We start from the raw sequence: 18,462 nt of genomic DNA on the forward strand, positions 1-18,462 counted from the left end.
ATTGTCTCTATAGAAAATTCCAAGAAACCTAAAAAATAAAAACTTCTCAGGACTAATGAATGACTTTAGCAGAGCTATAGAATAAAATGCTAATTTAAAGAGAAATAAATTGTTTTTATATAATGGCAGCAAACAATTGGAAATTATTAAAATTTTATTTTATAATACCATCAAAATATAAAAATACTTAGAAATAAAATAAACAAAAGATATACAAGATCTCTATCTTCAATAATATAAAACACTGATGAGAGAAATTAAATAAGACCGAATATATAGAAAGATCAGGTTCATGGATTGGTAGACTCAAAGCTGTTAGTTTGTCAGTTCTCACCAAAATGATCTACAGATTCAAAGCAATCTCAATCATAATCCTAACAGGCTTTTTCCTAAACATTGAAAAGCTGATTTTAAAATTTATATGAAAATATAAAGAACCTAGAACTAAGGCTGGCAAACTATGGTCTGTGGGCCAAACCCAGCCTCCTGCCTGTTTTTGTAAATAATGTTTTATTGGAACACAGCTACACCCATTCATTTACGTATTGTCTATGGCTGCTGTTGTGCTTCCACACAGTATTGAGTAGTTGCAATAGAGACCATGCGGCCTACAAGGCCTAAAATATTTACTATTTGGCCCTTTACAGAAAAGTGTGTAGACCCCTGACCTAGAATATCCAAAATAATCTTGAAAAATAACAAAGTTGACAAACATATTACCTGACTTCAAGAATTACTATAAACCTGCAATAGCCAAGACTGTGTGGAGCTGTCATAAAGATCCACAAATAGATAATGGAACCAAACAGAGGGTCCAGAAACAAACTCACATTTATATGGCCATTTGATTTTTGACAGAGTTGCAAAGGTAATCCAATGGGGGAAAGGAAGGTCTTTTCAACAAGTGGTGCTATAACACCTGAGTATCCACGTGTATAAAACAGGAACTTCTACCTTTACCTCACAACATGTAAAAAATTAGTTTGAGATAGATCACTGACTTAGATGTAAAAGATAAAACCATAACACCCTTAGAAAACATAGGAGAATATCATTATGTCATGGGGGTAGTCAAAGATTTCTTATGCAGGTCACAGATTCAATGATCATTAAGGAAAAAACTGATCAACTACATTTCATTAAAATTAAAATTTTCTGCTTATCAAACATCACGGTTAAAAAAATAAATAGGTAAGCCACAGACTAGAAGAAAATATTCCTAAAACATATCAGGTAAGAACTGGTAACCAGGGTATATAAAGAACTCCTACAACTCAATAATGAAAAGACAGTCCAGTGAAAAAATGGGCAAAAGATCTAACTAGATACTTAGCAAAAGAAAATATATGAATGGTCAACATGCACATGGAAAGATGCTCAACATCATCAGTCACCAAAAAATGCAAATTAGAACCCCAAGGAGATACCCACTATAATGGCTAAAATTAATAAGACTGACACCACCAAGTATTAACAAGGATGTGGAGTGGGTACAACTTTCATACACTGTTGATGTCCATGTAAAATGGAACAAGTACTTTAGTAAAAGTTCTGGCAGTTGCTAATGAAACTAAAAAGTCATCTACTCTATGATCCAGCAGTTCCATTCTTAGGTATTTATCTGAGTGAAATGAAAACACATATCTACAAAGATACTTTTACATGAACATTCATGGAAGCTTTATTCATAATAACCCCAAACAGGAAACAGCCCAGGTGTTTATTCATAAAAGAATGGATTTGTTCCATGATATGAATTTCTAGAACAGGCAAAACTAATCTATGGTGGTAAAAAATCAAAACAGGGTTTTCCTCTCAGTGTATGTGCAGGGTTGGACTGAGAAGGGGAATAAAGTTACTTTCTGTAGTGATGGTAATATTCGATATCTTGATAGGGGTTTGGGTTACATAGGTGTATGCATTTTTCAAAACTCAGCAAGTGTATATTCAATATTTATAACATCACTGTATGTATATTTTATATCAAAATTAAAGATCTGTAAACAAATATTGAACTTTAGACTTAAGGTTATAAATGTTGAAGTATATTAGGGGGACATATACTCATATCTGCAATGTACTTTCCAATATATCAAAAATAAGATTAATTGATAGATAAACAGAGGGATAGAAAGATGGATAGATAGGTAATAAAGTAAGTATAGTAATATCTCAATGGTAGAATCTAGGTGGTGGGTATATGAGTTTTCTTGTAAATGCTTTTCAACTTTTCTGTATTATGAAAAATGTTTGTAATAAAATGTTGGGGAAAATATTGAGCACCTACTCATTGTTCTAGGCAATTGAGATATAAGAATGACTGAGGGAGAGTTTTCCAGTGGAGCTTATCCCAGGGAAGTGATTTAGTATTTATGTAGTTCCTACTACAATCCAGGGGCAAAGACAGGGGCAACAATTTATTTTTATCCTCACAATTCGGTGTGAAGGAGAAGGCTTGAAATGAGTGGAGATGATGAGTTCAGTTTTGAATAAACTGTGCTTTATGATCCTACAAGATACTAGGCGGCAATATCTAGTAGACTATTGGATATACACAGGTCAGGAGATTTGCATAAATCTAGGCAACAGTCAAATGTTGTTGTTATCATGCCTTTGGGTACCCTTAGCTATTTGGTGACTGAGCACAATTTAATAACTGTTTTTTGTTTTAAAACGTTTTCCTTTTTAAATGCTATGTGAAATATCTGCCCCCTCCAATCTAGCATTCCTTGTCTGTTGGCCTATTCATTATTCCATGGGAATTATAATAAGAATGGAAATTGTACTAATAGAAAGCTATACAATATCAATATTAAAATGTGACAGACATAGGATATTAGGAATTTTCATTACATTAGAAGACTAATATCTGACAAATACATTACACTGAGAGATAGTTCTTTGGTACTCACCTGATCATATAGAGCTCTTTATTCCATGGGTAGATATTTAAGACTGGCCCTACCCCAATCATGTGGTTGTGACATTCTCCAACATTTTCAATATATTCATGCTTCAATGGCACATTGCTGAGGAGTTCAAATTCCTCAGGTGCCTTCTGAAGTACCTGTTCTGCTGCATAGAATCCATCTACTAGCAGTGTCCTGCCACCTGTTCCTTCATGCTTAAGACAGTGAAACACCTGAATGCTAAAGAGGGGGAAAAATTAAATTATTCTGTTCAGTGGAGAAAAGAGAATATATCAAAATTTTAGAAAAAATATATATGAAATGATTATTGACTCCACTTGTGTCATTTTCTTTTCACTAAGAAATAAATCTCATTTCCCAATTGCCTTCCCTTCATAGCCAGCTGTACTTTTTTGTGCTTTGAAATATTAATGCCACTACAGGTTCCTCCTAAGCATATTTAACATGTATTGATGGCTATATGTGACAGACCCAGGGAATACCGTCATGAATAAGGTATAGTCTCTGTTTTAAAGAAGGCCAGTCTACTAAGAAGAGATGAAGCAAGTAAGTACCAACAGGCACTATAATAAAGTTGTATACAAGATACAGTGGGGCCATAAACAGAGGAAATTATTGTAGTGGTGTGTTGTATAGAGAAATGTTTTTGGAGGTGGATGAGAATGGTTTTGCTTAGTCTTAAAGAATGAGCAAGAGTTGGGCTGAAATGAGATTGAGGTGAGGAGAGGGCATTCCAGGCCAAAAAAAAAAAAAAGTATGACCAAAGATATCAACGCAAAACAACAAGGAGTTTAAACTGAGATGGGAGATGAACTGGTGGGAAGCAAGATGACAAAAAACATGGAAAACAACTTGGATAACTGAAATAGCAGAGAAAAATACTGAGGGCTTGAGCTTAGAGAAGGGTTTTATAGAAAAGAGGACACACCTAAGCAACATGATGGAGGACGAAGAACAGGCAAATATCTAGAATGACTGCAGGTTTTTCACCTGGACAACCTGACAAATAATAATGCCATCTGTCAAGAGAACGCAGGCAGATGCATAATTGGATGATAATAAGGGGGTGAGAGGGGTTGAGGAAGAGGTTCAGTTTAAGGACATGTTGAAATAGTTGAGTTATATATGGCTGAAAATTTAACAGGAAAAGGAAATGCAACTATTAATGGACTGGAAAACTAAAGTAAAAATTTCAAATTAACAAGGGGAAAATAAAATTAATAGTAATTTAGGAAAAAAGCAAAAATAAGGAAAAGTAAACAACAAAGTAAAATAAGTAATAAACATAAATAAAGATAGAAGGAATAAAATCAAGGAGAACCTAGGGTAAATACAATTAAAATGAGAAAGGTCAGTTCTGGCTATGTTGACCTTTCTGTGAAATTTCTAGGTTAGGATTACTTAGTAGCCAGTTGAAGATGTTTACCTTAGAAGAGAGGTAGATTTTGTAGTTGTCTGTAGGTGATAGCTAAAGCCAAGAGCATGGAAGAAGTCATTTGGAGAGATCATTTCAAGTAAGAAAAGAGGGAGAAGGAGAAAACCTTGAGAAACAACAATATTTACAACATGGACAAAGGAAAATAAGCTGGCACAGGAGACTGAGGAAAAATGGCTATAGATATAGAAGGAAAACTAGAAAAGAAAGGATATTTAAGAAGAGGTAGTGGTTAATGGTCCCAGGGGTCAAATAAGATGAAGACTGAAAGGTACACACTGGGTATGGCAATAAGTTAGTTGCTGGTGACTTTGGAGAGATTAATTTTAATTGGGAGGGGGGTGGATAAACTAGCTGACTACAGGTTTGAAGAGTGAATGAGAAGTGAGAATGAAAAGACACTGAATGTAGACAATTATTTTAATAAGTTTAGCTGTGAAGGTGAGGAGTAAGGCGGGGCTGTAACTAGAAGGAGATAGAGTGTACAAAAGTAGAGATTCAAGAAATGAGAAGCTGATAGGAAGGAGTCAATATGTATGGAAGGCTGAAGATACAGGAGAGAGAAATCCCCAAGGAGGTTGGAAAGGATGAGATCCTGAGCAAAGGTAGCTTTAGAAAGCGTAAGGCATATAACAATGATGATGATGATGACAATGGCTAAAATGATAATAATAATAGCTAGTATTTATTGAACATTTATTATGTTCTAGGAAGTATGCCAAGTGCTTTAAATACATCATGTAACTTAATCCCTAAGCAATACAAATGGACAGGTTTTATTACTAGTCCCATTCTACAGATGAATAAACTGAGGCATAGAGAGGTTAAGTTATTTTCCAAGATCACAAAGCTAACCTATGTTCCAGGTGGGATACAAATCCAGGTCTGGTTGATGCCATAGCCTGAACTCTTAACCACTCTCATTATACTGCTAATGTACTTGGTCCTTGCCATTGATTAGAAAGGGTTAAATTAAAGGCACAGACAACCGTGTATCTCTGGTAGTGGTCAGAGAGAAAAGAGCTAGTCAATATTTGAACCTCAACCCCTGTCCAACTGTTTCTCATCCCATTTCCTCATATTCTTCCTTCTGCATCCTGTAGAATGAGGATGCAGGGCTTTTTGTATATCAATAACATTGAGCAGGATGTCAAAAAGATGCTTTATTCTTCCTCCTCTGAACCAAATATTCTTAGGCTCCAAACCCTTAAAGGAAATCAATGCATCATGTCAAATAATTACTATTTCTTTTCTGTGGTGAGAAGATTTAAGATCTACTCTCTGTTAGCTACTGGTAATAATATTACAGTATATGACCATATCAAATCAACACATTGTACACCTTATATTTACACAATGTCATATGTCAATTATATCTCAATAAAGCTGGAAAAAAGTATGGTATGCGTTATCTTTGACTCAATAGCTTCTGAGTCCATGTGAGAAGGTTATTTTTCATTCATTCCTCCTCTCCAACTTCTTGTAAATTGGATTTAAATTCCTCTTACTACCATACCCAAAGTAGCTGTGTTTGGAAGATTGAACCCTTTGCAATATAACAACTAAATATGAAAAACTGTACAAATTCCCAAACTAATGGTTAATCAATACATTTTTGGTAAGTTATTTGTAATTACTTTGAGAAAAAATGTAAATTAAACAAAATTTACATCCATTTATGTAGTCAGGTAGATTTTCAATCATTTCAAAAATTTTATTCCTATAAGTCTAAAGAAGACTGAGCTAGGGTGTTTAAAAATGATCATGTTTCTAAGGAAAAGAAACAGTCATACAAATCAGCAGCAGCAGATATGATCTTGGTTCAAATAAAACAGAGAATGATTAAGAAACTATTCAAGACCATCACACGTAATGATCCCACTTTGGAAAATTCTAATCCACCTACCCACAGGGCTCTTGAAAATAGGTAGTGTCAGTGTGCCGATCCAGAGCTAGCTTGGTGTATGCAGTGTCACCCCTGGAGAAGTCTGAAGTGAAATACCACATCCTCCCATAGATGGTTTCTCTGTCAAATGAAGTATAGGAAACCTTTCATTCTTATCATTCAAAACTCTTTCCAATACTTTCTTTAATTATTCACAAATAACAATAGATTGTTTGGCTCCAGATTTCCATCTATAAGGTAAATATGACAGTTGAACACATCACCAGTCTAAACAATTCCTCCACTGAGTAATATTCTAGGAAGCTGGGGGGAAAAGGGTGAAAGGATAATAAAGTTTGAAAGCTTAGGGAATCATGCCACTGTGTTTATGTATCTACTTTTAATAGCTTTCACACTCAAACTTCTGTCCTGCACTCACCTTCCTCACATAGAAAAAGATGTTTTTGGGTAGCTGCTTTTAGAAGTGATTAATGTAGATCTTCACCCATCTTTTAGACATGGAGGAATAAGAAAAAGAGAAAGGATAGTTTATATTAGCAAGTATTTAGTGAGAGTTGCTGTATCACTGTTATTGTATCTCTCCTTGAGGAGAGATACAATAACATCATGGGTTTTGATTTCATAGTTATTTTCCTAGTAGGCTCAGATCTGACTAAAGGTCACTTTAATTCTTTAGCTTTCAGAGTTCATCTTATTCTCTGAACCCTCAAAATCCAAACAGGAAATGGCCTTCCTTTTGAACTATAACCTCTAAAGCCCTGTCAACTTATTGCCTACTAGCACAGCTTTTTTACTTGATAGTTCTCAAACTGTGTTTGAAACTGAATGGTTCACAAATGTTAATTATGCTCTACTAGGATAGGGCAAATGACCCAGCATACTGTCTGCTACACAATGAGCTATATCTGGCTCTTATGAAATAAAAGGAAAGTACTAATTATAACAAAGTTGGTTTACATCACATTTAATACTACAGAAGATAAATCTATATACTACCTAGAAATGCAATGGAAAGAACATTGTATTTAGGATCAGGAAACCTGAGCTATCTGAATCCCAGTTCTACTGCTTACAAGCAGAGCAGTCCTGGGCAAGCCACTTAATACATTTGAGCCTCAAGAGCCTCATCAGTAGAACAGGAGATAAAATACACACTTATCAGGATTACTATAATGACCAATGAAAATAACGGATTTGAATATGCTGGTTAAATGCTATACAGTATAAGGCAGTAGCATTAACAACCAGGCTCTGAATTAAGCCTTAGGAATAATAGAAGGTCAAAAGCAGATGATCTTTAGACACCATCTTATTCAATCCTGTTACTGATCAGATAGGAAAATAGAGGCTACTGGGGCGGTGGGGGTGGGGATTGAGGGAAGGGGTGTGTGTGTTATGCAGTTGTCTATGTTTACCCAACTGCTTGATGGTAGAACTCAGACTACTATCCGGTTTTCTTTACTCACAGTTAGTGCTCTTTCTAGTGTACAATGACTAACTCCTACTTTGAGCATCACTGGGCTCGAAAAAAATACCAATGACTTTGAAGTCTTCACCATATTTAACATGTAAGTGTCTTTAGAGATTAGAAATCTGGGCTTCAAATAAAGCACTATAAATGGGAATCCCATTGTTCAGGCCACAAAATATTCTGGAAAAACGAGGGTGACCATACCTGTCACTGGAAATTAATTTCTGCAGATATCAGGAAACTAATGACTTACCTGATCAAGCTGATCCTTTCTGCCAACTTCTCTGTGTGTTCTTGAGTAGGAGGGACATTTTCTACAAAAGCAATTCCATAGAGCAGAAAGTTCTGTAGAAAGTTCTTCAGTCCCTCCTTGGTTTCTAAGAAGCTCTGGAAATCTACAGATGGAACTTGGGCTTGCTGGTAGATTTCAGCATTCCATAAGATTCTAGGCTGGATGACCTTTTGTTTCTGCCCTTCATAGCTGTTTTTCACCAGCCAATCCAAATCATATCTAGTCACGTGACCATCTGGCCCTTTTAAGGGAAAAATAAAAGGCATTAAAAATAATAATTATAAATACTGCCAATAATTTACTGGTTAAGAATGATGTCAGCTGTAGATTAGAGCAATTTTATTTAAGAAGAAAAATAAAAGGTTCAAAAATAAATGCTTCCAAAGAAAGGAAAAACAAAGAGTAACTAAAAGAATACCTTGTTTTGGAAAGGGGCAAACCATTTTTTGTAAAACAATTGTTCTTTAAAAGAGTACCCCGAAGAAGACCAAGTCTCCTGTCCACTCACAAGTGAAAAAGAGTGTGGTCTCATCCAGACGAATGGTCTTTGGCTGGATACATAAATCCACACTGGCAGTGTCTAGGCTGCGCTGGTGAGTCTTAGAGTTGTAGCAAGATGCTGAGCGGCAGTGGTCTCGAAGCCAGACATAATCGAAGCGCATCACGGTGTTAGCATATTGCAGTTCTAAGGAAAAGATCACACTCTTTTTATATTATTATATTATTTTACATTATTTATTTTGTAAAAATAAATAAATATTTATTTAGGAAAACTAAAAAATCAGGACCCAGAAAACTTCCTTCAAAAAGTCTTCTACCAAGAAATAAGCAAGAGCAATGAGGGGGACACTAGCCCCCTACTAGATATTAAAACATAGTATAGAACTTCTATGATTAAAACAGTGTGATGTTGGTATAGGAAAAGGCAGATAAAACAACAGAAGAGTATAAAAAGTCCAAAAATATACATGAATGCATATAGAAATTTGGTACGTAAAAACTGGCAGGTGTAATCACTGTGGAAAATATGAATTTTTAAATAAACGGTGTTGGGACAACTGATAATCATTTGCAAAAAGATAAAATTGAGTCCATACCTCATATTGTCACTGGGTGTCCATGATAAACTCAAAACAGATCAGAGTTCTAAATTTGGAAAATGAAGCCATTCAAGTATATAAAAAGAAGACATAGATAGAGGATATAAAGGAGGTCCTTGTACCATTCTTGCAACTTTTCTGTTAGTTTGAAGATGTATCAAAATAAAAAGTTAGCAAAAAATCAAACTTTCTTATACATCAGGTTATTCATTTAGACAAGGTAAATAAAAAGGAGTTCAAATTTATAAGAGGAACAAAAACTATAAAGTGTCTGGGAAAAAAATGAAAATGTGGAAGACTACTATGGAGAAATCTATAAAACTATCCTGAAAGACTTGAAGGAAACTTGAATGGAGAAATATGCTCACAGATGGGCAGATTCAATAATGAAAAGATAGGAATTCTCCCACAAATTAATACACAGAACTCCATGTACTTTCAATCCAAATCCCAGTGAAAATTTTCATGTACTGGACAGGCTAATTCCAAGAATCATACTCAGAATTAATAAAGTAACAATTTTGAGAAAGAAAAAGAAAGGCATGGAGGGGAAGTCTTACTAGATATAAAAATGTATTATAAAGCTATAGTCATTTAAAAAGTATGATATTCATGCAGAATGGACTAACAGATCAAGGGGACAGAATAGAGTCTCAAAACAGACTCAACTGTACATGAAAATATGGTATATGTTAAAGGTGGTATTTTGTAATAGTGGTGAAAAGATAGATTACTCAATAACTAGTTTTGGAAAAATGAATCTTGAAAAGTTGATTCTAGAGTCACGTCAGCCTCAACAGTAAACTACTGATAGAGTAAAAGATAAAAAATAAAACTGTTATATATTGACAACTCTGAGGTAGGAAAAGCCTTTTTAATATGACACAAAAAGCATAAAAGATAATTTGTGTATACGAAAATAAAAACCTTCTGTTTTGCAAACAATGTAAAAAACAAAGTTAAAAGACAAGTAACAGGAAAAATCTTTTTAACATAAAAGGGTTAATACCCAGGATATAGAATAAATCCTTGTGATCATTAAGATAAAAACTCAATAGAAAAATGACCAAAGGATATCAATAGGAAAGTCACCAGAAATGACCAGTAAACACATGAACTCTTCTAACCTTAGTAGTAATCAGAGAAATGGGTATTAAGATATCATTTTTTATCCATCAGAGTGACAAAAATTTTAAAGTTTGATTAAAACATGTGTTTTCAAAAGATGTGGAGAAATGCATACTCTCAAACACTGGTAATGTGAGTATAAATTGGTGAAGACACACTGAATGGCAATCTGGAAGTTTCTATGAAAATAATAAAAAATGTGTATATTTATTGCTTGACCCAGAAATTTACCTCTCAGTACTTACCTTATAGAAACCGTCACATATGAAGAGGTATGCACAAGGATATTCATAATAGTTTTGTTTATAATAGCAAAATAATTAGAAAATAAGACTAAATGTCTGTCAGTGGGGGAAGTCGAGGAATAGCTGAATAAACTGTGGTGTATCTACAATGAGATCCTAATAAACAGTTAAAAAATGCAGTATATCTGGACTCCTCAAATTAACTTTGTACAATGTTATCATTCTCACTTTAAGGACAGGAAACTAAAGCTCAGAGATGTTAAATAACTTTGTAAGATCATATAATCATTAGGTGGTGAACCTAGGACGTGAACTCAAGTTGTCCAACCCCAAAGTCCTATGCTAGTGTTTCTCAAAGTGTAGTCTTGAGAATCTCTGAAGGTGAGACTTCAGGAAAGGCAGAGTAAGGAGCCTGGAAAATCCTCTCCCCCAATAACAATGATAAAACTGGACAAAATTACCAATAACAACCATTTTAGGACCTGGAAATTGACCAAAGGCTTACAACAAATTAAGAAGCATTTAGTCAAGAAAAACTATTGAACCTTGGGTAAGAACAGTGGGAATCTGTGTGTTTTCGCTTGGGGTGCTTCCACTCCCTACCCCACCCCTACCAGCTCCATCAGCAATAGTTCTACCAGGGCAGGCAAGCCAAGAAAGCCAGCAGCTTTGCTGCTGAAGGGGACTAAAGTGATCTGGAGCAGAGCACATTAAAACTCCATGCCCCTGGGTGTTGAAAACAATCAAGGAAGGCATACTGGTTGGGACAAGCAATAGATCCGCAGAACAGCCAGAAATCTATCAGGGGGATCAAGGGAATGAGACAGCTATAGTGGGCCTTGGAAAGCCCCCTCACATCCCCTGTGTTCGGTAAGGCTGTGCACACATGCAGGGCTGTGTGCACAATAAGGAGAGATTGGAAAGGTCCCTAGTTATCTACATGCCCCTGGAGGAATGTGAGGCACAATGGAGACATGTGAAGAATGGCAGAAACTGAAAGCCTGGGCAGACTTATAAACAGCCGAAACTTTGTGTGCCCCAATCCACACACACATCCATTGGGAAAAGGTGGAAGCCTTACTGGCTTAAGGTTTTTAGCTTAACCTCTGACCAACTGTTAGCCGGCCACTAAACTATACGAGGGTTTCTCAAACCTTGGTACTGTGGACATCTAGGGCATCCCTAGCCTCCACCCACACTAGATGCTAGAAGCATCCTCCTCGTCAGCTGTGACAACTAAAAATGTTCCCAGACACTGCCAAGTGTCTCCTGTAGTGGCAAAACCCCCCCAGTTGAGGACCACTGAGTTATGCTGACCCCACTGTGATACAAAGAAGCCACAGTTAAAAATAAAAACCAATTACTCCAGAGACGTCAATAACAAATAAACAAAACACACATACAGCAACAATCCCCCTGCGAGGTCAGAAATCAGTTTCTGTATTACCTAAAATGTCCAGATTTTCAACAAAAAACCCTGAGATACATATAGAAACAGAAAAGAGTGACCCTTGCAGTCCATACAAACTGTCTGAGAAGAGTATTACAAGAAATCCTATTGTCTAAGTCAGGCATGCTGCTAGTAGGTAGCTTATTACCTGGGAGGAAATGCCTTTCCCTTCTAACATCCTTGGGAGAGAAGCAGAGTGGACCACTGGGGCATCACCTCCATGTACCTATAACATCTTCTAGTTATGAGTCAAAAGTTGGTGTTGAATGCTTGAAAATCCAGACACTGAAGTTAATTGAAAGAGTCTCTGATATAGCAGCTGCTGATACTGTGGAATGGGGCTATTATTTGGTGGTGATCTGAAGTTGGAGTTCTTGACCTAGGATCCATGGAATGATATGTAAAACTGTGTGTGTGTGTGTAGTTCTGTATTTTTCTATGGAGAGGATCCATAGCTTGCAACAGAATTTCTATGAGATTCATAAACTAAAAATATTGAGAACCACTCCCTTAGAGTGATAAAAGTGATTAAGTACCACCAACCCTCATTCAGATTGGTCATTACACTGAGGTAATCCAGGGTTTTGACAAACTATAACCTTCAAGCTCTTGCACATGCAGTTCCCTCTGAACAGAACATTCATTCTTACCTTCTCACCCTTTTTCCCTTGCCTAATTCATATTTAAATATTCATGACTCTGCTCAAATCCTGTAGGCAGTCATTTATAACTCTTTAGTTTGGGTTAGGTAACTCTCCTCTTGTTCTTATAGCACTCCATATGCTGTCTAAAAGCATTTATCACACTGTTTTATAACTGTGTGTTTGTTTTTGCCATAAGACGGTACCTTGAGGATAGGGAATGTGTCTTCTCCATCACTGCATGCTTTGCATTTATCACAACGCCTGGCTCCTGGTACTTGCTCATTCAGAAATGAGAATGATCCTGTCGTCAAAACTATGGATGATCTTCTCCTGCCCTATTAGATGGGTGAGAAGTTGCCAGGCACATACTGTACAGTAGTGGAATAATTTGTACTATGGGGATGGACTCATATCTTAAAAAGCTCCAAAAAATCCCCTTCATTTTAGTCAAGTTGGTATGCTTACTGTCCTTTCCATGGCTGGAATTCATTATTACCTCTGCTCTTGCCATTTTTCTCCTTAAAATTACAGGCTCCTCTAATTAAATGACCATCTTTTCTTTCAAAATCTAGCTAAAAATTAATTTAATTCAAGGAAGCTTCCTTGACTAACCCTACATTTTCTTTGAAATTAAGTAGTTGGTATGTATCAATTTAATTTGCATTTGCATATGGCATAAGCTATTTATGCTTCTTATATTTATTTACTCATTTTATGTTTTATGTTTACATTAAGGTAGGGACTATGTCTTCCATCTTTGGTTCTCTAGAAGTTCTCAGTTCTGTATAAAGTTGACACTGAACAAATGTTTATTAATTAGGTCTTGCCAAAATGTCAATACAGAAGAGAAACTTAGGACTCAACTCATTTCTCTTGTAACCTACATTTAATCAATCACCAAGGTTTGTTACTTCCGCCTCCTCTGTCACTCTGAAATCCACCTGACCTCTCCATTTCCACTCTTTTCTCCTGCCACCTTCAGGCAATCATCATCTCTAACAGTGGGCCTCTCTATAAAGCGATTTTTAAAATCAGAGTACTAAAATCAGATTGAACTTTGGAAAAACTGCTCTAGTTTCTGGACCATCAAGGGAGCAAGGCAAGGCTGTAGTAATCCTGGTAGGATAGTTGCCTCATTGCTGCTTTGAAGCTCATGCTATCCTATATAACTCTAAACTTCTTCATTACTCTAATCATGTATCTCCTGAGTCGCTTTATTTTTAAATAAATGAAGATCAGTTTACTGTCTTTTACTGTCACCCCCATCATCCCTTCCCCTGTCATCATTCTTGGCAGCTTCATCATTATTAATTGTAATACCTTCATAATTTTCATTTCAAACACCCTATACTCTGACTACCTGTTGTTCCTTCTCCAGCTCAATTATTCAGGCACTCTTCACTGTAATAATCCTTCAACTACACAAAAAGCTCCAATCCATTGACCATAAGCTCCTTTTTGTTATCCATCATCTTGCCTCCTTTAATGTCTTCGATTCCCTCCTTACAGGGCCCACCTTCCATGATCCGTCATTTTAATTAATTCCTTGCCAACACCCTTAACTCCCTTGCCCCCCTATCACCCTCTGCCATGCTTCCCTGACAAAGCTCTGACCCGGATACACTCAGGTCCACACCTCCTCTGTGCCTGCAGCCAAGCAGCTAAACATTGTTAGAGAAAAAAATTTAAACTGTATTGGTTACTTTCATTTTAAAATCATCACCAAAAATATCAAATGAGTACTCAACGCTGCCAAACAGTCCTTGCATAATTTCTTAGTAAAATCACTTACTCACTCTCCAAGAACACTATTATACATAGTGTCTTCTCTCCTCAAACTGCCACCACCACCTCTCCCTTCCCACTTTCAACTGATTACCTTGCTTACTCCTTCAAAGAGAATATGGAAGCAGTTAGAAGACAATCTCCACAAACCCATGCTCCACATCCACCCACTTACATGCATCTGTGCCCATATATTCTGCCTTCCTTCTTGTTACTATGGTTGAAATATCTGTGCACTTAATCAAGGCCAACACTCTCATTTATGAATCAGATCCTCTCCCTTTCCTACCCAGGTACTACACTTCTGAAATTTTTCTATCCCCCTCTTTTGCATCATCAAATTTTCCCCTCCTACTGGATCATTCTCATCAGTGAACATGTTGCAATGTCTTCCATCTTAAAACAATATCCCCCTCCACTACCACTCTACCTCATATTCCCTTTCATAGTGAAACTTATGGCTTGAGGTTTCTACTACCTCTCTGTAAATAAATTTGTTTTAAATTTCAGAATGATTTTAATTTTATAGAAAAGTTGCAAATACAAAGAGTTCCCATATAGCCCTTGCCCAGTTTCCCTTATTACTAATATCATACATTAGTATGGTAAATTTGTCACAACTGATGAATGAATACTGATACATTATTTATTAATTAAATCCCATAATTTATTTGAATCTCATTAGTTTTCCCCTAATGTCTTTTTTCTGTCCCAGGATCCCATCCAAGACTCACATTACATTTAGTCATCATGTCTCCTTAGGCTCCTCTGGGCTGTGACTTTCCTAGTTTTTGATGACCTTGACAGTTTTGAGAGGTACTGGTCAGGCATTTTGTTAGAATGTCCCACAATTTGGGTTTATCTGATGCTTTTATCATGGTTAAAGTGGGGTTATAAGTTTTTGGGAAGATAGCCACAGAAGTGAGGTGCCCTTCTCACCATATCATATCACTGGTACATACTATCAAAGGTAGTGTTTGCTACATTTCTCTACTTAAGTTACCCCACCCTCCTTCCATATTCTATTCTTTGCCAGCAAATCACTAAGTGCAGCCTGCATTCTAGGACTGGGGACTTAAGATCCACCTCCATAGTTGGGGGAGGAGGAATATCTACATAAATTATTTGGAATTCTTTTGTATGGGACATTTATATGTACTCTCCCCATTTATTCATTTATTTATATCAGCATGGATTCATGGATATTTATTTTACACTTTTGGTTATAATCCAATATTACATTATTTATTTTCTTGCTCAAATTGTTTCAGCATTGGCCATTAGAAGCTCTTTTAGTTAGCTCCTGTGTCCCTTTAACATTGCCTCATCATTTTTTTGAGCACTTCCTTACTTTCTGGGACTTCAAGATTCTCCAGGCTCATCTTGTATTTTCTCTGACCCAGCTCTAGAATAGTCCATTTTTCTAAGGAGCCCTTGGTTCCTTTTCTTGGAGCATGGTATTAGAAACCAAGATCTGGGTGTGCTCATTGCCACTGTGGTGTCATTGTTCCCAGGACCTCTCAGTGGCTAGAGCTAGGAAATATACTAATCTATGTGTAAAAACATTATCTATACAGCCGACCCTTTAACAACATGGGTTTGAACTGCACAGGTCCACTTACAGAATTTTTTTCAATAGTACATACTACGAACGGTACTACACAGTCTGTGGTTGGTTGAATCCGAGAATGCGGAAATGTGGATACAGAGCAACTGTGGCAGGGAAGAGCAAAATCAGACTCCACCTTGGATCTGTTTCTTTTATTTTAACCTTTGCTCTCCGTTGCTTTTTGTTACTATAATCACTAAAAGGATGTTGTCTATAGCTATTGGCATACATAATGGCCTGCTTCGGGGAACCCTGCCCCTCTGCCTGAATGTTAAACTAAAGTGCCTTTGTTCAGCTCACAGGGAAACATCCTGACCCTGCCCACCAGTGAATGGCTGCAAGAAAGAAGAAATTAACACATCCCCTCCCCGAGGCTGGCCAAACCAGGAGATGTTTTGCAAGACTTGTGGCCTTTTTAGTTTACTTCCTCATCTCCTCCCCCTCTCTTTTCTATAAAAGAAACTGACATCCAGACCCCGATAAGAAGATACTCTAGGACATTAGTCCACCATCTTCTCGGAGGCCCGGGTTTCCAAATAAGTCACGGTTCCTTGCCTCAACACCTCGTCTCCTGATTTATTGGCCTGTTGTGCAGCGAGCAGAGCGAGCTTGGACTCAGAACTGTGTATACAGAGGGCAATCTACAAGTTATATGTGGATTTTTGACTGCACAGAAGGTTGGCACCCATAACTCCTGCATTGTTCAAGGGTCAACTGTAATTATTTCTGCATCTATCCATCTGTATCTATATTAGGCTAAACATGAGTTTATACTGATGTCTTCAACTATAATCCAGTACCACATGATTCATTCTAGCATTTCCCCTATACTTATGGGTAACCACACTCTCCAGACCCCTAGCAACCACTGATTTGTTTTCTGTCCCTATAGTTTTGCCTTCAACAGAATGTCATGTCATTCCTTTTGATTGCTGAATAGTATTCCATTGTATGGATGTACTATAGTTTATTAATTAACCTATTGAAGGATATTTTGATAGCTTCCCACTTTTGACAATTATGAATAAAGTGGTTTTTCATGTGTGGGTTTTTGCTGTGGACATAAGTTTACAAATCAGTTGGGTAAATACCTAGGAGTGCAACTGTTGACAAGTCCATGTTTAACTTTATAAGAAACTACCAAATTTTCTTCCAGAGTGGCTATACTATTTTTGTATTATTACCAGCAATGAATACAAGTTCCTATTGCTCTGCATTCTTGTCAGCATTAAGTACTGCCAGGTTTTTTTTGGATTTTAGTCATTCTAATAGGTGTATAGTGGCATCTCATTGTGGCTTTAATTTGCATTTACCTAATGAAATCATGTTGAGCATGTTTTCATATGCTTATTTGCCATACTTTTGTCCTCTGGTGAAGTGTCTGTTCAGATCTTTCTACCCTTTTAAAAATTGGGTTATTTGTTTTCTTATTGTTAAGTTTTAAGAGGTTTTTCTAAAATCTGCATACAAATCTTTTCTCAAGCATGTGGTTTGCAAATATTTTCTCCACGTCTGTGTGGCTTTTCTTTTCATTCTTTTAACAGTGTCTTTCACAGAGAAAATGTTTTGAATTTTGATATTGTCCAATTTACCATTTTTTCCCTTTATGCATTAAGCTTTTGAAGTTGCATCTAAGAACTTTTTGCTTAATCCAAGGTAACAAACATTTTCTCATACAAGTTTTATAGTTTTGCATTTTACATTTAGGCTTATGATCAACTTTGAGCTATTTTTTACACAAAGTATGAGGCAGGTGTGAACATTTTGTTTTGTTTTGCTCTTTTGCATAGGGATGTCCAACTGTTCTAGCACCACCTGTTGAAAAAAACAGTCCTTTCTCCATTGAATTGACTTTGCACTTTTATCAAAAATCAGTTTACCATATCTGTGTGGGTCTATTTCTGGGCTCTCAATTTTGTTCCACTGTTCTATGTATCTATCCTTTTGACAACACCACACTGCCTTGATTGTAGTTGATCCTTGAACAACATGGGTTTGAACTGTTTGGGTCCACTTATAAGCAGATTTTTTTCAATAGTAAATACTATAGTACTACCTGATTTGCAGTTAAATTGATCTGTGGATGTAAAACCACATATATGAAGGAACTGCATATATACAGAGGGCTGACTGTAAATTACAGATTTTTGACTGCTCAGAAAGTTGGCACCCTAACCCCTGTGTTGTTTGTGTCAACTGTACTAAGGTTAATTTAAGCCCTTTGACTTAATTTTTTTCCAGAAGTGTATTGGCTATTCTGATACCTTTGTCTTTCCACATACATTTTAGAATCAGTTTGTCAATATCTATAAAAAAGTCTGCTGGGATTTTTTGAGTGGGATTGCACTGAATCTATAGATCATACTGAGAATTCACATCTTAAAAATATTGGGTCTTCTAATCTATGAGCATGGAAAGTCCTTCCAATTATTTATGTTCTTTCATTTTTTTTATCAGTGTTTTGTAG

General features: G+C 36.4%; 1 protein-coding gene across 3 annotated transcripts in view; it reads right to left on the reverse strand.

Moving 5' to 3' along the window:
- Positions 1–18,462, reverse strand: part of TMLHE (trimethyllysine hydroxylase, epsilon) — a 65,122-nt gene that overhangs the window by 23,044 nt on the left and 23,616 nt on the right. For 2 of the 3 annotated variants that reach the window (XM_036840705.1, XM_036840706.1), the window contains exons 3-6: positions 8,543–8,719; positions 7,996–8,275; positions 6,272–6,391; positions 2,913–3,149 (exon numbers count right to left, since the gene is read on the reverse strand). In XM_036840705.1, coding sequence (XP_036696600.1) covers positions 2,913–3,149; positions 6,272–6,391; positions 7,996–8,275; positions 8,543–8,719 — 814 coding nt within the window. The remainder of the gene's footprint in view (positions 1–2,912; positions 3,150–6,271; positions 6,392–7,995; positions 8,276–8,542; positions 8,720–18,462) is intronic. The other variant, XM_036840707.1, reaches the window with a different exon arrangement.

This window comes from Balaenoptera musculus, chromosome X (genome assembly GCF_009873245.2).
Source record: "Balaenoptera musculus isolate JJ_BM4_2016_0621 chromosome X, mBalMus1.pri.v3, whole genome shotgun sequence".
In the NCBI taxonomy this organism is placed as follows: Eukaryota; Metazoa; Chordata; class Mammalia; order Artiodactyla; family Balaenopteridae; genus Balaenoptera; species Balaenoptera musculus.